This window comes from Phytophthora infestans, genomic scaffold (assembly GCF_000142945.1).
Source record: "Phytophthora infestans T30-4 supercont1.21 genomic scaffold, whole genome shotgun sequence".
Classification (NCBI taxonomy): Eukaryota; Oomycota; class Peronosporomycetes; order Peronosporales; family Peronosporaceae; genus Phytophthora; species Phytophthora infestans.
The window spans coordinates 1,627,754-1,649,674 of record NW_003303738.1 but is presented as its reverse complement, the minus strand read 5'-3'; the positions used below and the strand labels follow the sequence as shown (position 1 = coordinate 1,649,674).

The following is a 21,921-nucleotide window of genomic DNA, read 5'->3' as shown; positions in this document are numbered from 1 at the left end:
TCAACACAATACCAGCCCGAAGACTGCATTGGTTTCAATCTAATAAATGCTACCCGCCCGACAAGCAGTTGGGTATTGATGCATGTATTAGCTTTAGAATTACTACGGGTATTCAAGTAGTAAGGTACTATCGAGTACACTCCTGGACACAACTATACGGCCATCTCGTCGAGTGCCCCTAACTCAGTCAATTTTTATTATTTGACGGTGCGATTTTCACACAAGTTGTAAAACATGCTTCAAAATAGCAAGGATGTGCTAGCACTTTATAGGGAGGCTTCCATTCAAAAAAGAAATTTGTCAGGCTGGACACAATATACGGCCACCATCGGCCCAATACAAAAAGCCTATATAAAATAAAACATGTGTCTATTTGGCTGACTAGAAATTTGTATGGGCTGAGTTTGTGAGGGCGATTAAATGGACACTAGGGATCGAGAGCTTAAATTAGTTGCATGGGGGTGTACACAATACTGTTATATGTAACGTATTGCACTCGCACCTCTGCTTGATCAATATTGATGGAGAACTTTTAAATGTAAGATCGCGACGACTACACGGTGGTCTTCATATGATCTGCTATAGTAAAAAAATGCGGATGGGTCTATTGACGCTAGCTAAAAATTGACTGAGTTACGGGCACTTGACGAGATTGCCGTATAATTGTGTCCAGGAGTGTAGACTATAACTGATATAATGAGCCATTCGCAGTTTCACAGTACAAAATTGTTTATACTTAGACATGCATGGCTTAATCTTTGAGACAAGCGTATGACTACTGGCAGGATCAACCAGGTTTATATCCTCCATACTAAAGAAGACGACAGGTCGTTCCCAGCACAAAACAACAACACAGAGGCCAGCCGCAAACAGCCCCGCAACTGCCGAAACAGTCGCTAGGCCACTCGCAGCTTTTCTCAAAGCCGCCATTAATAGTCGAGAATCTTTTTGCACAGAAAGACAAAAATATGATCCTCACTTCAACAGTTCCACCTAAAAATAGGTAGATCAAGAAGCGAATAATAGAGCACGACGCAGCATACTTTGGGTTGTAGTCCCCTCCGCACGCCGCATAGCTAGCCCCAGATCAAAAACGGTTCTACCCGAAATTGAAACTTTCCACCGGAAAAATCCAGCGCAAAACGCACCACAGAAGGTATCGCATAATGACACACAATCCGAAAACTGCACGAACACTATACAACCAACCGCAACACACTTTCGCACCGGCACCGACAGAGCGTTGATGTAGCACCTCGCAACGTCAGCAAACGCTTCCTCGCATCCAAGCACACACAGTCAGGTCACTATCCCGAAAGCACACACTCGTCAGCAATTCCACATCGCTTCAACGCAAAATACCCAGAGCAACGCATATAATGCGTCAAATAAAGCTATATTCTTATGCAGAGCATACGAGTACAACCTCAATTTCTGCACGCACGAAATAATCGCTCTAAGTTTCCCAAAAGCAATAATAACGCACGATTTTTAAAGGTTTGTCCTAGCCCCTTCGCACTTACGGCTATTTTCGGTCCCTGTCTACGACCCCACATGTTGTATATACAACATGTAAAAAAGGCTAAGCTTGAATTTTGTATTGACCTCCGTAAGTACGAATACGTTTTCTGCACCGCGGGAAGATCAGACGCTCGGTGATACATTGATTGCGAGCTTCTTCGCAGCGCTATGTAGCCACATGGTGTCTAAGACACCCACGCTGCGCCAACATACCTGAAGAAGACGTATATCCAACATATTAGAAGAGTCCCTATTACAGGGCTTGAACATGCCATGTACGAAGCGCAATAGCTATGTGTACAGTCATCAATGATTGCAGCACATTTATATTGAATCAGTTTAGGTATTCATCGACAAGCCCACTCTTACTCGCTATCGTCCTCTCCAGCACATCCCTCCCCACCACTTCTCTCTTCAGCGCCGACATCAGTGTCGGAACCAGCGCCCCCCTTCACAGTACCGCTGCCAGCGCCTCCTTCCTCCGCACCGCTGCCTGTGGAACCAGCGCCTCCCTCCTCCGCACCGCTGCCTTCGGAACCAGCGCCCCCCCCCCTCCACAGTACCGCTGCCAGCGCCTCCCTCCTCCGCGCCGCTGCCTTCTTCCGTATCACTAGTGGCGCGTCGGCGCTTCTTTGCCGGGCTGCGCATCTGGATTCCACGACCAACACGAGGGTGAGGCCGCTCCTCTCCGTTCTTCCACATGACATGCCAGATTTGGTGGCATGTCATGGTGTTTCCTGGGTAGTGGCCCGGCCGGACTCGGTCACAGAGGTAGACACTGTGCATGAAGAAGTACAATTAGTCAAAGTACGATTGCATAGGCCACTGTCACACTTACTACTTGTTGCCGTCGCTGCATGCCTCGCAATAGAACCTCGTTGCACTGCGCTAGCCGACCTTCTGCTTGCGAATCGAGCAGGCCTTGCACTGGTGCTGTGGCCTCTTCCGAACACCCTCCTGGATCTGGGTCCACTCTGGAAACTCGGTCAATTTGTGGGCAGCTGATATCGAGGCCACATTTTGGTCGGAAGGTGCTGGAGAAAATGTCTGCATGATAATGAACGAGTCAGATACGATACAACATCTACCACATGATAGCCGGCAAACATGTAGTATATACCTCATCAATGAAGTCAGCCGAAGTGACCTGCAAAAGCTGCGCCTGTAACTCTGCTAGAAACTCGGCATGATCAGCACCTTCATTAACCATTTTCCGAGCCTCATGGAAAATGATATAGGCATTCACGAGTGCCATGTCGACTAGGCCTAAGAACCGTCTTGTAGTACTTTCGAAAGCGCACCGAGAGTTGCAGCGAATAGCGCTGTAGCCTTAGCTGGTCGTGGATATCAACCCCACCCATCAAGCGATGATAGTCGCGCATCGCTGATGTGCAGGGTATGATTTCCTTTCTGCCGCCACATAGATGCCGCCCTTCGATGGTACAACAACAGCATAAGTTAGACCGTCGTCACTAGGACACGACCCAAAAGTAACTTACCGCAGGTTTCAAAAGATGTACTGCTGCCGGTCGAGAGAAGGTAGACAGGAAGGCGGTCCCACCAAAGCATTACCTGTAGAAGATCGCAGCCCTTTGCGACGGCGATCGTGCTGGTCCCGCGGGGGATATGAGCTGGACGAGTTGCTGCTTTGGTCACGAGAGCTGGCGGAAACCCTTTCTTGTTTGGCTGTATAGTGCCAACCGTGTATACATTCCGAGCCAGGAGCTGCAAAGCTAGTTGGATCGACGTATAGAATCGATCCGTCACCACAGCGTGGTACACACCTTCTTCTGGGGCAGGAAAAACATCATGCAGATTACGGATAACCGCTGCAGGGCCAGAGTTCGGGTCTGCTAAAAATCGGGTCGTCGATTGACCTCCGAGCTCGTCTGAGCGCTGGTTAGTCCCACAAAAACTTCCAGACTTCGATGCAGCACAATACAACATTCCAAACAATACAGAGGTAGACAAATACAACATGTGAGACTTAGCCAAAAAAAATACTCCACGATGGAGGCCGTCAAACTACGTACCGTAGACAATACGCTGTGTCAGCACAGCATGTCATAAACTGTTTTGTGCCCCATTTGTGGGGCTTGTCCTTCATAAATTGCCTGGTCACGTTGTGACGACTTCTTGATGGAATCATGGCCTCGTCGAACGACACAGCGGGAGGAACGTTGTATCCCCTTTCAAACGTCTGCTGTAGCGTGTCCACTACGGAGCGGACTTTCCAGGCGCGGTCCGTTTCAGCTCTCGAGTCTGTGTTGTCGGTAAAATGCAGGTTTTGCATGATGCGCTCAAAGCGCGACTTCCCCACGAAGTCGCCAAATGTGCCTTTTGGGACAGCGCCTACCCGGGTCGTTCCCCAGTGATCCGCAAAACGGCGCTTGTGAGGGACCAACATCCTCGCGATAAGGAGCCCGATACAATGCACAATGTGCTCTGGCTTTATGTCCTTGTGTTTCTTGGTCTCCCGCAACATCACAGTTTCCCTAGTCAACTCTGCATCATCAGCCACTCGCTTCGCATGATGATAGTATCGATTACTCTCAGTAGCTATTCGGCGCCAAAGCCGACGAGGCATGAAGAAGAAGAAGAGCTGTAATGGGGACTCGGCTACTTCAATCGCTGCCTCCGTTGGTCCGTTGTCACCACTGTATAGAATCGGGTATGGTTCTGCTCGTTCAGGATGCGATGCGGTATCTAAACATCATACAACATATACCACATTAGTTTCATGTTGTATATACATTATCTCACAAGCCTTACCAAACTCCCAGCCGTCTACTCGCATCTTCTTCAGAGCAGCATCATCCTGCGCGAGCGCTTGCATCTCGTCTTTTATCAGCGTGTCCCAATTGTTTGTGGTTGTGTTCCAGCCACGTCGCAGCTTGCCGATAGCTGCCTGCAGACGTCGCTTCTCCAGCTCTCTTTAAGCTTTCCTCTTGTCACGATTGAGGAGCGCTGCACCGTCCAAGCTACCATCACTATCACTTGAAAGCATTTCATCTGCATCTTCGCTGAGAAGGTCGTCGTCCGTGTGCTTTGCAGACAAGTCTTGCTCCTCAATATTACCAGTCATCCGAATCTTCGCCTTCGCCATTCAAGTCCGAGTTGAGAGCTCCATTATCATAATCTTCAACGGATGCATTCATGGCTGGAACGGAAGACGTGAGTGGCTCAGTCGTATCCATACTCAAAACCATGTCCCAAAGTAGTTCACATCACGCGTCAATATACATCTTCTATGCGCTCACACCTGCAGTATATATATCATCGCAGAAGCTACCTGGCCGTTTGATGTCTGGTTGGAGGCAGGGCTGTGGCTTCGAGTGGTATTGGTGGTGATCTGAATCAACATAACATCAGATACAACATTAAAAAAAATAGTTAATGTAGTATGTTCAGCATGTCAAGAATCACGTACTTTGATGCAGACAGCATACTCTCGTCGTCTGCATCTGAATCCTCAACTGGTTCAGCAAGGTGCGGACTGGCGGTTTTCTTCTGCTTCTTCGCTGCGGGAGACTTTGACGATTCCTTCCTCCTTGCTGCTGCTAATGCTTTCAGCGCTGCTTGGCGCGCTTCAGACCCGCTGCGTTCTTCGTCGACCACGTGCGCACGTTCCCTTGCTTTCTCGGCATCACGTCGTGCAGATATAGACTCCACACGGGCTACAGCTTCCATTTCTTTGAACGCGTTCCTTTCCTTCGCCAAAGCTTCGCGCTGGGCCTTGGTCATCTTCTTCTTCCCTTTTCCAGGTTTTTTCTCCGCTTTGACCTTAGCTGCGAGACGAGCTGCCCGCAGCTTCTTTGCCGCTGCAATGTACGACGCCGTCTTTCCAACAGGTGGTCGGCTCGGAAGCGCCGGAATGGATTGCCCACGAGTCATAGCCGTCGTCGTCTGCCTTACCTTCGTCGCGGCCACCGTAGGCGTCTGCGTTGCCCCCGCGGCCTCGTTCCCGAAGTCAGCATCCGTCTCCCTCTCTCCGTTCAGGTATGCTGTGTGTTGGGCAGTCAAGTGCACCCGATCCTCCGAGCTTTTGCCTTCCAGGCGGGCGAGGAACGCTTCTGACTCGCGACGCGTTTTGCGTCGGCCAGCCATCTCTGGCCCACGTGGCTTTTTCTCGAATGTGTGAAATCAGTGGATTACACGAGGCGAGAGTCAGCAACCTTTGTGACAATTCGGAGGAGTTTTGTGTGCGTGTTCTGTGCATTTTTCAGCCTAACCCTGTGCATTTCACTGTCTTGTACATGTTGTATATACAACATGTGGAAAAACAGGACCTGGCGCACCTTTTGGTCACATGTCGTCAAATACAACCTATAAGTGCGGGGGGGGTTAAAGACACGTCTTAGAAAATGCAGAACTGTTCCTACAAAAACACATCTAAAAAACCATAAATCGCCAGAGCTCACTCAATCTTATCCAAAAATAAGACCGAGAAATCACCCTAAACAGCAAAGTAACGCCTCAAAAACCAAATATAATCTTAGAAACCCACACGGAATTTCCAAAATTACACTCAGTAACCGACTTGTCACCTCACATACTAGGAAACCGTCACAAGAAAGATACTCGCTTTTGTTTACGTCGTCTTAACAATAATTTCCGTTAATCTACAGCAGATTGACCGGAATTGACTACTGCTGACAGTTACAGACTACTCGTTTAACATCTTTTTATAGCTGGAAAAGTAACCGCCGCGCCAGCAGCTAGTCAGTATCTTTCAGTTTTGTTAGAGCCCATCAGTCACCCATCAGGTAATTTACATAAATTACCCGTTCTAAGTGCGAAAAGTTGTTTTTACTAAGTGCGAATAGTGCCTAAGTTCGTATTTTATGGACTAAGTGCGTATTTTATTATTACGTTCGCGTTAGAGGACCCCCCAAAATGAACATGTTCTTGCGTCTTGGGAAGAGTATTGTAGAGTGCCCCGTAAAACTTTGTGGTGTTAAGTATGATACTAAAACACACTAACTGCCCTAAGGATCCACGTCGATTTCATTGTAGGAGTCGAGATATGTTGTTTTAAGTTTTTGGGATGTCATGGATGCAAATCGTTTGCTACAGGCTCAAGAACGCACTTTTTGTATTTCATGTTATTTTAAGAAAATGTCCGTTTCGATGCGCTCTTCAAAAATGTTTTACTTGCGAACCATGATTTTCTGCGTCTGTGCCGCGTAATTCAGCAAAAAGAGCATGTAATGGAGTGAAATGAGAGGGAGTGTCATCTCTAAAGTAAAACAGAAAAAGGGCGCTGGTGACAAAAAAAGTACTAACGATTCTGTTATTGTTTTGATATTCTGTCATCTTAGACTCTTGCGCATCTGGTGACCTATTTTTTATTCGCTAGCTCCGAGAAAAGTGTCGTTTCGATGCGTGGTGGGCCCGGGATGACAGTTCGAGTTGAGTTGGAAGCTCATGTGAAGTCCTGGAAACAAGAAAAAAAGAAGATCCACGCTTCCCTAACTCAAAATGTCATTAGAAACCGAGGGTAGCATGTATAGTGACTTTTGTTCCTCGTGCGCTAAAACGCCGAATAAATTTTTTATCAATACTTAACAGGAGAAAAGTTGCCTCCTTCGCGATATATAGGCAAATAAAGAATGGGTGCTATCATTTCGGGACAAAACAGGTGAAAATTTAGGTCGAAAAATGTGTTTATAGACAAGGCATTTGAATTTAGCCAAAATCTGACTTGACCACGGGAATGCGCGCATAAAAGCACCCCTAGGGCAGTTTTTATACGGAGCAGTCTCATTTGCTTCCTGGATGTGCAGGGCCAAACATGGCCAAAAGTGGTGATTTTGGCCGTCCAAGGTGTCCATTTTCCGCGAAAATGGCGCTTTTTGGCGTCACTAAAAAATCATTGCAAAGCAACTACTGGAGATATGGTCCTGAAACTTTGGAAGCGGTCGTGCGGACACATGCGCCAAGTTTTCTGCTACAGTCAGCAGGCCATTTCTTCCGGTGCGCACATAAAACCGGGAAAACCCACCTAAAAAAAGAGCATGCCAAACAAAGTCTCCCGTTTCGCCGAATAACTTTTGATCTAGAGGAGTTAGACAAATTCTGATTTACTAGAACGGCTCCACCGTGTGTTTTTACATATGTCTATGTCCCGTAGATAAAAAGTACATGTTGTACATAAATCTACCTTTGATATTCGGATTCCCCTTCAAAAACAATGCCTAGGCCGCAGGGTTACAAAGACGAGTCATTGCACTTATGCCCTTTTATAGACGCTTTTAGAAATCGGCCAAAACAGTATTTAATAATTTAGACAGTGTTCCGCTGACATGTCGCATGCTGCGATATGTCTACGTGAAAAAGCACCGAGAAGCACCCCGAGAATACCCTATAAACCCGTTCTAACGGTTCTCTTTCATCTTCATAATAATCAAATTAAAGAACACCATACAAAAAACAAGATCTCGTGTGTAGTGGCTCGCCAGGCATACTAAAACCAAGATGTCGTGTGGGCACATGCCAGACATCATATATTGCGTTTGCAAACACACGCAAAGTCGTTAAACAGCTTAAAACGGGCTAAAAAGTAGACAGCACCCGGACTTCCCCGGTGGTCACCCACCCGAGTACTACCCGAGCTTGAGGCTGCTTAACTTCACAGAGAAACAAATTGCATTACACTTTTTATCCAGCAAAATACCTAGCTACTTGATCTTGTCGAACTAAATTTCTAGTGCACATAGACTGTAGGTGTGGGGAAGTCATCGACGGGGTGGGCGCTGAGGGCCGTGGAGGCAAACTGAACGCAAGTGAGGGCATACAAACTACAAGTCACAGTCATGACTCGACTTGTAACCCTTACTTCCAACCGAGATGCAGATACCGGGCCAGATGTATAGGGTGGGAATTGAGAAATTAACACGCGCTTTGGTGCAGTGAAAATGACTGAGGTATCCATGTTGGATACTGAGGGTTCGTGTCCCTCCGTGAACATACTTTTCCAAGGGTATACCAAATGTATAGTCGGCGTATACCATCGTATAGTATACAGATTTGGGCCCGACAATCGAGAATGGCTTTCAGTCTTAAATTTCTCAGGTGGGGCGCAGGTGTGCCTTACTTCTTCGGCAAAGTGCGATTTCTACAGTACCGAAACCAGCACTAGAGGACTGACAAAGGCGTGTGAGGGCAGGGCCCGCTGCGTCGCCGTCATAACATGGTCGCTTGAAAGGGGCTGGTAGGTGTAGTGGAGCGCGAAGTACGATACCATCGCTATCGAAGCCAGCAGTGGAGGACCGACAAAGGCGTGTGAGGGCAGGGCCCGCTGCGTCGCTGTCACAACATGGTTGCTGGAAAGGGGCTGGTGGACATGGTGGATGGGTCGTGGCATAGTGATTCGATTCTTGACGTTGAAGGCAGTGGGTTGTGTAGCTTGCTACTCGCCGCAGCATTCGAGTTGGGGGTCGTCAGTGGCAGCTGGCGGTGGGATTATAACAGAGATCCCAAGGGTTGTTACGAGTCTTTGCAGATGTCGGCGTTGACACCCGGAGTGGCTCAGGGTCTTGAGGAGAAGGTCCTGATAGTAGCGCTCAACGTGGAGTGAAACGACAGCCTTGATCCGAGCCTGAACGTCTATCAGGTTGGAGGAGAGTCATGGAAGCGGATATCGGTCCGGTGCATCCACAAACACCGCAGAACCACAGCCCGGACGATATGAAGGATCACAAAGAGGCTGTAGCCATACTGGTCTTGGCAGAGGGCGTAGGCGTGATCTTGAACCAGAGGAGTGATTCCCACTCTAGTGAAGACGTGAAGAGGCGTTGGAACGTGGGAATCCAGTCGTTCCACACTCGCGCGGCGAAGTCGCAGTACCAAAAGAGATGGGGCGCGGTCTCCAGCACTCCACAGTCATGATGGCACAAGCGCTGTGCTTCTTGAATATGCTGAAGCCGGTAGCCGAAGAAGAGAGCGTTGTGTTGAAGCCGATACAGAAGATCCGAATAGACGGGCAGGACGTGCTTCCCCATCTTGATGTCACGTATCCACATCGATTGCGGAGGCCCTCTTTCGACACCTAGGCGGAAAAGGGGGAGATCGTGGGTTGGAGCGGTGACTAGGGTGTTCCGGATACGAGCAACGCTAAGTTCCGCCACTTCGTAGGTGTCAAACACCCACGTATGAGACGCAGCGTAGTATCGCACCGTCTGGCTAGGGCCAATTGGGGGTATCGTAAGCGAACCCAATAGACGACCTGCCTTATCCAGAAAGTTGAAGCAGGATCGCACACTGGAGATCCTCCCCGTGACGAATCGGCTAAGATATTGCGATAGCGTCTCGGCTGTCAAAGGGGTTTCACAGGCGCGGAAAAGCTCCAGTGGTCGAAGAATACCTTGCTCTGCCAGGATGGCGATTAACCCCAGTGGACGAGACGTTCCAGCCAGGGTACTACCTCGGTAGCTGTAGGCGATATCCGCGTTTTCCAGCAGAGGTGTCGTCATCTTGTCAAACTTGACTTGGAGTCGAGCGGCTTTCCCGCGAAAGTGGGTGTTCCAAGTGAAGAGCACGAAGTGCCAGTAGGCCCCGAGAGCAGTCCAGCGGGGAGATTGACGGGAGATCACGTAGTCCGGACTGGTAGACACAGGCGCGTACAGGATATCGAAGTCCCGTCCCCAGGGGGCTACAGCTAGGTCAAAGAGACGAATAACCGGTTCCGCCCAAGAAGGAATGGCCGTTGCTGGAGGGATTCTCCCAGCAAGAATCACCTTGCAGAGCATGTGCAGCTGCAGACTCTTAATCATGTCGCAAATGGGCGTAATGCAAATCCACCGTTGTGTGGAGGAAGGAACCACCAGGCTCTAGGCAGAGCGTTGGAAGACCTGAAACGGCAGATGAAGCGCGATATTAGCTGGAGAAGCTGGTCTTGGAATCCGGTCTGGGGGATATGGCAGACACTGGATGTGTACCACAGAACAGGCAGAATGACCTGCTGCAGTATCACCACTTGCCCTCTCAAGGTTCGGGCTCGGTGCAGCCAGAGTGAACACCTGGTCTTCATCTCGAAGAGAAAGTGTTGTAGTCGGTCGGCGTCGCTGAGGTTTGGACCGTAGAAGATTCCGAGTAGCTTGGTGCGTCCTGTGTTCCCGACTACAATCACCCCCACATCGATTAAGGCGTGGCTCAATGGCTCAGTCTCAGCTGTCCACGGTTGAAAGGGAAGGACCACAGTTTTATCCTTGTTCAAGCTCATGCCTGAAGCCACGCAGAAGTCGTCTACCAAAGCGAGGAAGAACTTGGTATGGCTGAGATCGTACAGAAGGCCAGTACAGTCATCAGCGAAGCTAATCACTGAGTGTGTAATGGACCCACTGCGTAGTCCGACTTCGCGAAGTCTGACCCGAAGGAAATTGAGCAGGGGTTCGATAAAGAGCACGAATAGTGCTGGCGAGAGAGGATCACCTTGGCGGACACCGGCCCCTAGCTCAAAGGGGTCCAGAGGTGGCCATTAAACATGAGTGAGACCAAGAGTTCCAGGGAACAGGACTCTGACCCAGCGTCTGAAGGAGTCACCGAGCCCGAAATGCATCAAGACCATGTCCAGTGCGTCCCACACGACACTGTCAAAGGCCTTCGCGAAATCAAGCAGAACTGCACCGGCCGGTGAGTGATCATCAGCGAGCAGCTGAGATAGCGCTTGGAACCGCAGATGAGCATGGCGGATATCACGTCCGGGCACAAACTCATATTGGTCCGAGTGAAGAAGGCTTCCCAGAGCCGAGCCAAGCCGATAAGCCAGGATTTTAGGCCCCAACTTGGCGTCGACATTGAGCAGCGAGATTGGTCGGTAGTTACTGGGGAGCTTGCGATCGCCTTTCTTGTACAATAGCAAGACTTGAGCACGCCGTTAAAACTTGGTCATTCTCCCACGCTGGAGCTGAGCAGCGTACACTACCTCAAGTATACGGCTCCAGAGAGGTAAATCAACCTTGTAATACTCAACTGGTAAGCCATCCGGTCCGGGGGTCTTTCCAGTGGAAGTATGGGATAATGCCCAGTAGAACTCATTCGCCGTGAAGGGGCTGTTCAAGTAAGCCTGGGCTTCCGACGTATGGCGTGTCCGGGTATGTTGGTGTATCTGGGAGAGCTTGATGCGGTCCCATTTGGGCTTGTGGTGCCCAAATTCTTGCGAAGGCGAGCAGTAGATACGAGACCAGTACGAAGAGAAGGCCGTGCAGGTGGATTCTAGTTCTTCAGCCGAATCCACAGGAATAGGAGTTTTGTGGAGTACTTGGGGCGGCCGGAAGAAGGGTTTGGAGCAACGCTCAGAGCTATCCAAGTCGGAGGCGAATTTTTGCTTGGACGCGTAGTAGGCTTGTTCTTCCAGGTTTTCGTTGAGGGCAGCTTTGGCAGCTGCGATGCGTTCAGAGTAATCAGCTGGCTCTGTGGCTTGCGAGTATTGTAGCCCGTTCACTCGTAGGTGAAGATATTCAAGTACCCGCTGGCGCTCATTTTTCTTGGAAAGGAAGAGCTCGCGGAGAAATATTGAATCGCTCCGTTTGTGCTCATCCAAGAGGCAACCAGGGCTGTAAGCTTTTCAACTGGGGGACCGGAAGGAGGTTGCTAGCTCGCTCAGTGAGCTCAGCAGGTGTTCTTGGGCTTCGGGTAGCTGGATGACCCAGGGCGGGCACTTCCACGGGGCGCGCGTGGGAGGCTTGAAGCAGGATGAACCTAGCCGAAATGAGATTCCAGCGTGGTCACCTTTGCCTGCCACCCCACGAAAGTCGTGCCTAACATCTTGGACTGCGGAGTGGAAAAGCCTAGAGCTAACGAGCACGTAGTCAATCCGAGAACTGCTGTTGGGGCTAGTAAACTCCTGGAGTTCGGGGTGTTGAAGGCGCCAAGCGTCGACCTAGTGTAATTCGCTCATCCATCCTAGCAGAGCGTCGCGCCCTTGGACACGATTTCTGTCGCCTTGTCGAGCTTAGTCAAGCTGACTGGAAAGGACGGTATTCAGATCCCCTAACACAATGTGGTGGGAGTCGTCTTCAAAGGTGCGGGGGAGGGTAGCGAAAAACTCCGCCCGCTGGCTTGGCTGGACTGGGGCGTATGCCACGTGTATGTAGGTCGCAACGGAGTCCAGGGCGCCGCGCACTAGCAAGTACCGAGGCATCAGGTCCGAAGAGCTGACATGCCGGCGCGTGACGTCTTGTAGGTTTCGTACGGGACAAGATGGCGTAAGTAGTAAGCCCACATCGGCCTGCCCCGTATAGGTGGTCATGTTATCTTGTGACCAGAAGCTGGAGTTTAGCCGGGAGGCTGTGCTCTAGTGGTGTTTTGCTCTTTTGAAGCTTTTGATACCCGTAAACTTGGTCTCTTGAAGTCCCACAAGGTGGAAGTTATTCGAGAAGAAGTTCAGGGTACGCTGCGTGACATTATTCAAACCATTCGTGTTGAGAGAGAACCCTCTCAGGGCCCGCTGCATATTAGAGGCGAGTGGGAAGAGATGTAACCACCGAGGCGGCCTGTTCGCAAAGGTACTCAATCGTAGAGCGAAGGTCAGTTGGGAGAGGCCCAGCCACAATGCGGTCCATCAAGGGCGATATTATTACGTTGGCAAGGGTCGAGTCACCCCAACGAAACCACAGAGGGTGAGGTAGTGCCGATGCTGCCTTCCCTGTCACCGCACTCAGCTTAAGGGGATCCGCATAGATACTGGGTGCAATGATCTGCAGCGCCAGGTCAGCTTCAGCCAGCCGTAACTTGAGCCAGTATTGGGACTGGTCTGAACACAGTTGCCCTAATATGGTCTGGAAATCGAAGTCATGCTGGTTGGGGTAAAGCGTGGAGAGCCGGCCAGACACGCTGCCTTCATCTTCCGACGGATAGACTTGAGAGGACAACTCTCGAAGAACGACGTGTCCAAAGGCCTTGGAACGGATGTGGTGGAAGTTGCTCACCGCCTTGGAGCCTAACAGGACGCGGTGAAGACTAGGTTGGGCATGCACCGTTGACAGCACAGTATCCGGGTCCATCGCAGAGCTAAACGATCCCAGAAAGTCCTCAATAACGGCGCAGAGTTCCTGAAGGGAGAGTTGTTCAACGTTGCCTTGATAGACAGCCGCATTGAGCACGCTCTCAGTCACTTCTGATAGCCCCACATAGGAGGCTACGGACTGCGGCGGGTCGTTCGACCTGTCCCAGAGGATGAGATCTTGGTCCGGCGGTATAGGTCCGTTCGCACCTTCACTCAGCCACTCGTACGAATTAAATGACGCGATCGTCGGGTATTCCTGCTGCGACGGAGGAAGACGTTGAAGGTCGACCGCCGGGTCAGCAATAGTACCAAATACCATGGTCTTCGCCCGTTTGATACGGGCTGGCGTGAAGTCGGTGGCCTGAATAGAGCCAACCGGGAAAGTTGGTACCGTTTCGTGGGGCCAGACCGATTTGGGTCGAGCCACGACAGCGGCCTCAATACCATCCATGGTACAGGACTCCTCATCAGAGTGGTCCCCACTATGTGACTCACCCTCTGAGGCTGAGTCGTCAACTATTGCGGCACCTTCGCTGGTATCGCTGGAGTTGTCAAACGCCGGTGGGATGCTGCCTGTGTCGTCTGCTTCGGAGGCTGGCGATACAGGCTTGGACAGGCGAGTCTGTCGTCCTTTTTCGCAAAGTACCTTGATGAAAGGTGGAATGACGCTATTGTAGGCGCGGTTTCGATGGTGCACCACCGAGTAGCCTTGACCCGTGAACTGGATCTGGCGGAGCGGGGTGCGTTTATCTAGCATCACTGATGCCGGGGGCAACTTTTGGTTAAAGTAGACTCGTCGACTGCGCGAGCGGAGACCACCTACAACATGAGCCGGCGTGATGTACACCGGTGGCTGACCCTTGTTGGCAAGCCAGTCGTAGATAAGTCCATCCGTTGCGTCGTCGGGCAGGCGTTGAAGGTCCACGTAGTACCAATGAGAGTACTTAGAATACGGTTGGACTTTGAACTTGCGGCCACAAATAGTCACAGGTTCTCCCCCCAATTTCGTACAGATATCACGGTCGTCACACTGGAAACTAATACCAGCATTTCGGATGGTCTTGAAGTCCCGAAGATGTCCGAGGTTGGACGTCCACGTCGTCGTTTGGGGCGTAGATCCCATCGAAGTCATAATCTCTGTATCCGAGAAGGTGGCAGTGAGTTCCCTGGCAGGGATCCACATCGGTAGGAGCAGCTCGGGGCGACATCCTGGGGCGTACCCGTGAGTGCCGCGAAGCGCTTGTCTGCGGGGGTGCGGTCGGGGTCCAGCATAACGCTTTCGGCGTTCTCAAAGACGGCGTCTTGAGGTCGCGAGAATTCGGCGCGGGATGCAGCATTTTGCCACGCCTGACGCCACTTTTTATCCCGTTGAGGTCCGGTCATGACCTTGGTGGGTGCGGTGCTTGACCCGAAGAGGGAAGGAAGCTTGGGTAGGCTATAACGAGGTCCGGCAGGCGGAATCGCGTTAAGGCAAGGGCTAGCTGAGGGAAGCGAAGGAGCGAGCTTGGGCCCGTCTCTTGTTCACTTCAAGGGTAGCTGGCAAATTGCGGAATGCTTAACTTCACAGAGAAACAAATTGCATTACACTTTTTATCCAGCAAAATACCTAGCTACTTGATCTTGTCGAACTAAATTTCTAGTGCACATAGACTGTAGGTGTGGGGAAGTCATCGACGGGGTGGGCGCTGAGGGCCGTGGAGGCAAACTGAACGCAAGTGAGGGCATACAAACTACAAGTCACAGTCATGACTCGACTTGTAACCCTTACTTCCAACCGAGATGCAGATACCGGGCCAGATGTATAGGGTGGGAATTGAGAAATTAACACGCGCTTTGGTGCAGTGAAAATGACTGAGGTATCCATGTTGGATACTGAGGGTTCGTGTCCCTCCGTGAACATACTTTTCCAAGGGTATACCAAATGTATAGTCGGCGTATACCATCGTATAGTATACAAATTTGGGCCCGACAATCGAGAATGGCTTTCAGTCTTAAATTTCTCAGGTGGGGCGCAGGTGTACCTTACTTCTTCGGCAAAGTGCGATTTCTACAGTACCGAAACCAGCACTAGAGGACTGACAAAGGCGTGTGAGGGCAGGGCCCGCTGCGTCGCCGTCATAACATGGTCGCTTGAAAGGGGCTGGTAGGTGTAGTGGAGCGCGAAGTACGATACCATCGCTATCGAAGCCAGCAGTGGAGGACCGACAAAGGCGTGTGAGGGCAGGGCCCGCTGCGTCGCTGTCACAACATGGTTGCTGGAAAGGGGCTGGTGGACATGGTGGATGGGTCGTGGCATAGTGATTCGATTCTTGACGTTGAAGGCAGTGGGTTGTGTAGCTTGCTACTCGCCGCAGCATTCGAGTTGGGGGTCGTCAGTGGCAGCTGGCGGTGGGATTATAACAGAGATCCCAAGGGTTGTTACGAGTCTTTGCAGATGTCGGCGTTGACACCCGGAGTGGCTCAGGGTCTTGAGGAGAAGGTCCTGATAGTAGCGCTCAACGTGGAGTGAAACGACAGCCTTGATCCGAGCCTGAACGTCTATCAGGTTGGAGGAGAGTCATGGAAGCGGATATCGGTCCGGTGCATCCACAAACACCGCAGAACCACAGCCCGGACGATATGAAGGATCACAAAGAGGCTGTAGCCATACTGGTCTTGGCAGAGGGCGTAGGCGTGATCTTGAACCAGAGGAGTGATTCCCACTCTAGTGAAGACGTGAAGAGGCGTTGGAACGTGGGAATCCAGTCGTTCCACACTCGCGCGGCGAAGTCGCAGTACCAAAAGAGATGGGGCGCGGTCTCCAGCACTCCACAGTCATGATGGCACAAGCGCTGTGCTTCTTGAATATGCTGAAGCCGGTAGCCGAAGAAGAGAGCGTTGTGTTGAAGCCGATACAGAAGATCCGAATAGACGGGCAGGACGTGCTTCCCCATCTTGATGTCACGTATCCACATCGATTGCGGAGGCCCTCTTTCGACACCTAGGCGGAAAAGGGGGAGATCGGGGGTTGGAGCGGTGACTAGGGTGTTCCGGATACGAGCAACGCTAAGTTCCGCCACTTCGTAGGTGTCAAACACCCACGTATGAGACGCAGCGTAGTATCGCACCGTCTGGCTAGGGCCAATTGGGGGTATCGTAAGCAAACCCAATAGACCACCTGCCTTATCCGGAAAGCTGGCGCAGGATCGCACACTGGAGATCCTCCCCGTGACGAATTGGCTAAGATATAACGATAGCGTCTCAGCCGTCACAGGGGTTTCACAGGCGCGGAAAAGCTCCAGGGGTCGAAGGATACCTTGTTCTGCCAGGATGGCGATTAACCCCAGTGGACGAGACGTTCCAGCCAGGGTACTACCTCGGTAGCTGTAGGCGATATCCGCGTTATCCAGCAGAGGTGTCGTCATCTTGTCAAACTTGACTTGGAGTCGAGCGGCTTTCCCGCGAAAGTGGGTATTCCAAGTGAAGAGCACGAAGTGCCAGTAGGCCCCGAGAGCAGTCCAGCGGGGAGATCGACGGGAGATCACGTAGTCCGGACTGGTAGACACAGGCGCGTACAGGATATCGAAGTCCCGTCCCCAGGGGGCTACAGCTAGGTCAAAGAGACGAATAACCGGTTCCACCCAAGAAGGAATGGCCGTTGCTGGAGGGATTCTCTCAGCAAGAATCACCTTGCAGAGCATGTGCAGCTGCAGACTCTTAATCATGTCGCAAATGGGCGTAATGTTCAATCCACCGTTGTGTGGAGGAAGGAACCACCAGGCTCTGGGCGGAGCGTTGGAAGACCTGAAACGACAGATGAAGCGCGATATTAGCTGGAGAAGCTGGTTTTGGAATCCGGTCTGGGGGATATGGCAGACACTGGCTGTGTACCACAGAACAGGCAGAATGACCTGCTGCAGTATCACCACTTGCCCTCTCAAAGTTCGGGCTCGGTGCAGCCAGAGTGAACACCTGGTCTTCATCTCGAAGAGCAAGTGTTGTAGTCGGTCGGCGTCGCTGAGGTTTGGGCCGTAGAAGCTTCCAAGTAGCTTGGTGCGTCCTGTGTTCCCGACTACAATCATCCCAAGATCGACTAAGGCTTGGCGCAATGGCTCAGTTTCAGCTGTCCACGGTTGAAAGGGAAGGACCACAGTTTTATCCTTGTTCAAGCTCATGCCTGAAGCCACGCAGAAGTCGTCTACCAAAGCGAGGAAGAACTTGGTATGGCTGAGATCGTACAGAAGACCAGTACAGTCATCAGCGAAGCTAATCACTGAGTGTGTAGTGGACCCACTGCGTAGTCCGACTTCGCGAAGTCTGACCCGAAGGTAATTGAGCAGGGGCTCGATAAAGAGCACGAATAGTGCTGGAGAGAGAGGATCACCTTGGCGGACACCGGCACCTAGCTCAAAGGGGTCCAGAGGACGGCCATTAAACATGAGTGAGACCAGAGTTCCTGCTTAATTTCACAGAGCAGACGGGATATGGTGCTTTCAGCCTAAGATGGCCGTCTACATTTGACTTTGACCGACACGCCTATTAGTGTTTACCACTCGTTTACATTGGTACAACACATTTACACACTCACATGTCCACATACGTGGCCATAGACTGCACACGGTGGCCCCCAATACCCCTTCTGGCCCTCAGAATTGGCTGGGTGGATGGCTACACTTTATGTAGTCACAAAACACAACGGGGGGTGGTGTGGCGCACTCCAATACAAACGTGTGGCCATCAGCTCACTCCTACAACGCAGCATACGTATTCTCTCCGATAGGAACCCCACACAGACCGACACCTTCATACACAGCAGTGCAGATAGCCGCCGCACCCCATATTCGCGCATACGCGGCCTGAAAACAATGTTAAACCACCTAAGTGGCCATTTACGACTTGCACAACCATACCTACGCTTCCTATGCGACATGACATGTGCACGTACGCGGCTTAACCAATATGAACACCTTCGACATCTTCATACATGCACAGCGCGCGCTCCGCTTAAGTACGACACCAACTTGTCATATACATCATGCGTTTCCTCCCGTCACCTTTCATCACCTCCATATCCACACCCATGCGCCGTCACCTTCATCGCGCCATCACCTTCACCATTTTCACCTCCATATCCGCGCTTCCTCCGCCGTCACCTTCCGCGTACGCGTCCATATTCGCTGCGTTTCCTCGCGCTTCCTGCCTGTTATTATTCCGAGCCAAAAACATCTCCAAACCCATACAATTAGAACAGCAAACAACTTCGCATTTTTAACAAAGTCCTCAGCTTCATTTTGCATACTTTATCCTAGTCTAATTCGCGCTATTCCGCTCTCTTTAACATACTTAAACCAAGTCTAATTCACGCTATTCCGCTCTCTTTTAACATGCTTAAACCAAGTCTATTTCATGCTATTCCGCTCTCTTTAACATACTTAAACCAAGTCTAATTCACGCTATTCCGCTCTCTTTTAACATACTTAAACCAAGTCTATTTCATGCTATTCCGCTCTCTTCAACATAGTTAAACTAAGTCTATTTCATGCTATTCCGCCCCCTTTTAACATACTTAAACCAAGTCTAATTTTACGCCCTGCCGTCTAACTTGCCCTGTTAAACCCCCGTACTAAAATCTCCGAATTTGGCTCAGAAATCATTAGCGCTGGCACTTAGCGATTTTCACGCAAAGTGTTTCTCGCTTTCTGCCTGTTATAAACCCGATATTAAAGTCGCCGAATTTGGTTCGGAAAACAATAGCAGCGGCACTTAGCGATTCTTGCGAACAAACCTCATTAAGCCAAAACAAAGCCTTTGACGATCTTAAGCTTAACAGTATTGACTCTCTACCAGCACTTTGACCGGCGGTACCTCTTGGACTATGTACGCAATCGTAGAAAGCGTCAACATTCGCAAAATGTTGACTCGCAGACGTACTAATATATCTTTGCATCTCGAAAGTGATCAGCATTTGCTCGATTTCGTCCGAAGCTAGTGAATACCAGGTGCCCCTGGTACCATGTTAGCAAGCTCAATCAGACCAAGCATGGCCAGCACCGATGCTAGCTCCAACCACGTCAGGAAACTCGCAACAAGGTCAGGGCCCAAATGTCGTCGACACGAAGTATTGACCAGCGCCAATAGCAACTTGACACCGTCAACAACCAGAGCCAGCGGCATCTCGCTGGCGTCAGCAACCAGATCTACTGTACAGCAGACCAACATCTCGGTCCCGCCAATAATCCTAGTGGCATCCCGACGCCGCCAATAACTAGCAGCAGCAATACCGAGATGTCGGTCCCGCTCATCGGCAGTCCTTTTGCAGGCGTGGCAGAAGTGACTATCGTACGCAGCAGCATCTCGACGCCCGTGACCGGCTCGGTCAATGACCAGGCTCAGCAGTATGGTGTTGGCTTACATGACCAGCGGCATCCTCTCAACGACCTCGTAGGTCAGAACGATTAATGTCACCGCAGCGTCAGTGTTGGCTTACTTCAGCTGAGCCAACACTCACGGGTCGACACTGAGAATAAACTGCGCGAGGCATTCGCAATGCATGTGTCCAGGCAAGTCAAAAGGGCCTATGTGGATGTTATGTGCAATTTTTCAGTAAATTAAATAAAAAAAGCTGGATTCGGTCCATATTTGAATAATCAACATGAATTTATATTCTGTTGACGCATTTGAAGCATACTTAAGTAATTGTTAGAGCAATGGATCCTTGCATCTTATTACAAGTAAACTAAATGACAAGGTGCTGCGATAACCATTTAAATAACGTGCAGCTTTAACCGTGTCGAAGCACTTAATAGCATCTTCGAAGCGATGCTAACTGGAAAAATACTTTGAGTAGCTTCGACAAGCAAGAGCTCCCCCTAATTGGACAAATGCATATTTAAGCTCATTGTGTCTAAACAAGTAAAAGCTCACTATTCGTTGCCCGACAGATATTTCTTTCTCGTGATACCTCAGGGACCATGTCCAATTGCTAAATGGTGCTGTACATTAGTAGACCCCAACAAAGCACTAACACGGTCAACGATAGTTAAAAGAGAAGCGCGTCTCTCTCACTTAGAGAAAATATCAGCGTGGACCAAAATGGTAACTTTGCACGAGCGGTGGTCCGGTCGACATGAATTTAACGTGCTCAGCGTAAGAGTGATGATTTAACTAGAATGTCAACTACGCAGGGGCGTGCTGATGGCGCTAGTCAGCTCTTAGAGTCGAGGCAACTGTCTCTTGTGAGCATTGTGCCGCTCCTCTGTACGATACAAATGTATAGTACAAGTAACCTGAAGTCGTTTATGTATAGCAATGCAGTTAGGCTCAATACTGCCGGTTCAATTTGAGACAACCCAAAACAAAATGATACTTATGAACCTAAGTACGAATCGCGATTTAAGCACTCTAAACGAAAGCGGGGCGTCTCCTCTATCTTTTAAGCCCTTATAAGCTGCAGAATGCTTAAAACTGAAGAAGTTGTGGTCGCTCAAAATTTTATCTTCATTTATTGGCCCTCGAAATGACTATACATTTAGGAGTGTTGTGAGCTCAATATTGTTTTCAATTTTAGAGATTTAAGTGTTATTTAAAAGCTCTTGCTAAAAGCAATTGAATAAGGGTAGTTTTAAAGTTGTTTCGATGGAAGTTTACAATAAATTTCACTGTTTCGGTTAGGTGCGAAAATCAATTGGCCAACTTTAAGCTCGATTATAACTCTAAATGGTTCGTAAGTATCATTTTGTTTGTCTTAGACATATTATGTCTTCATTGGTATGTGTACACCGTTCACTCTAATTAGTCGTGCTTCGAAATTAATCGTGCATTCGCGCTTTAGTGACGTCACAAATCTGGGATATTTTAGAAGGCTCATCAATTCTAGACAAAAGTAACGGTTTTGGGCAGATCTCGGCAATTACTTTATTCTATTGTGCTTGGTTTGAAATATGAGCTATTAATAGTAGTTTTTAACCCCTCTAGCCCCGCGATTTAGGGCAAAAATTACCCTGTATTATAAAGGATAGTGTTTTATCTTGATTTTACTATTTACGGAGTTTTGCGAAGCTCTCAATCCTTACTCCTTATCTACCCTGTTCCGTACAGGTTATCAGTCAATGTACGGGATCGTGTACTCTGTATTAACCAGGATTAACACATGAAGATGTAGAGAAAAATTCCAAAATTCTACAAATGCATTCACTCAAACGGACTACAATCATTCCTAGTGTTACGGGGTTGGCACTTCATACAGCTTTGTATTAGATGCACGCAGTTTCAATACTGCCTACGTCTCCTGCACTAACCTCGATTTCTGCCTCCCTTGAAGATTCGTTGGCCGAGCTTTCTTCTTCATCGCTGTCATCAATATTTTCTCCAGTGCGGCGCGAGCTTGAGCCGCTTGGTGAGCGCATGCGAATTGT

General features: G+C 49.9%; 2 protein-coding genes and 4 non-coding genes across 6 annotated transcripts in view; all 6 read right to left on the bottom strand.

Annotated features, from left to right (window-relative positions):
- PITG_33039 overlaps positions 1 to 137 on the bottom strand; it is a 1,710-nt gene extending 1,573 nt beyond the window's left edge. The window contains exon 1 of the ribosomal RNA XR_009934433.1: positions 1 to 137. This exon is cut by the window's left edge and continues 1,573 nt beyond it. This is a non-coding gene — a ribosomal RNA (18S ribosomal RNA).
- Positions 138 to 677: 540 nt separating this feature from the next.
- On the bottom strand, positions 678 to 797 carry PITG_33038 (the record flags this gene model as incomplete). The annotated part of the gene is made up of 1 exon (XR_009934432.1): positions 678 to 797. It is a non-coding gene; the product is annotated as an 18S ribosomal RNA (ribosomal RNA).
- A 7,283-nt stretch (positions 798 to 8,080) lies between these two features.
- On the bottom strand, positions 8,081 to 8,160 carry PITG_33037. Its single transcript, XR_009934431.1, has one exon. It is a non-coding gene; the product is annotated as an 8S ribosomal RNA (ribosomal RNA).
- Positions 8,161 to 12,977: 4,817 nt separating this feature from the next.
- On the bottom strand, positions 12,978 to 14,800 carry PITG_12004 (uncharacterized protein; the record flags this gene model as incomplete). Its single annotated transcript, XM_002901411.1, has 3 exons — positions 12,978 to 13,421; positions 13,473 to 14,588; positions 14,735 to 14,800. The coding sequence occupies 3 exons, from the start codon at positions 14,798 to 14,800 to the stop codon at positions 12,978 to 12,980; spliced, it is 1,626 nt and encodes a 541-aa protein (XP_002901457.1).
- A 1,355-nt stretch (positions 14,801 to 16,155) lies between these two features.
- Positions 16,156 to 18,115, bottom strand: PITG_12003 (uncharacterized protein; the record flags this gene model as incomplete). Its single annotated transcript, XM_002901410.1, has 2 exons — positions 16,156 to 17,734; positions 18,096 to 18,115. The coding sequence occupies 2 exons, from the start codon at positions 18,113 to 18,115 to the stop codon at positions 16,156 to 16,158; spliced, it is 1,599 nt and encodes a 532-aa protein (XP_002901456.1).
- Positions 17,964 to 18,015, bottom strand: PITG_33036. Its single transcript, XR_009934430.1, has one exon. It is a non-coding gene; the product is annotated as an 8S ribosomal RNA (ribosomal RNA).
- Positions 18,116 to 21,921: the final 3,806 nt, after the last annotated feature.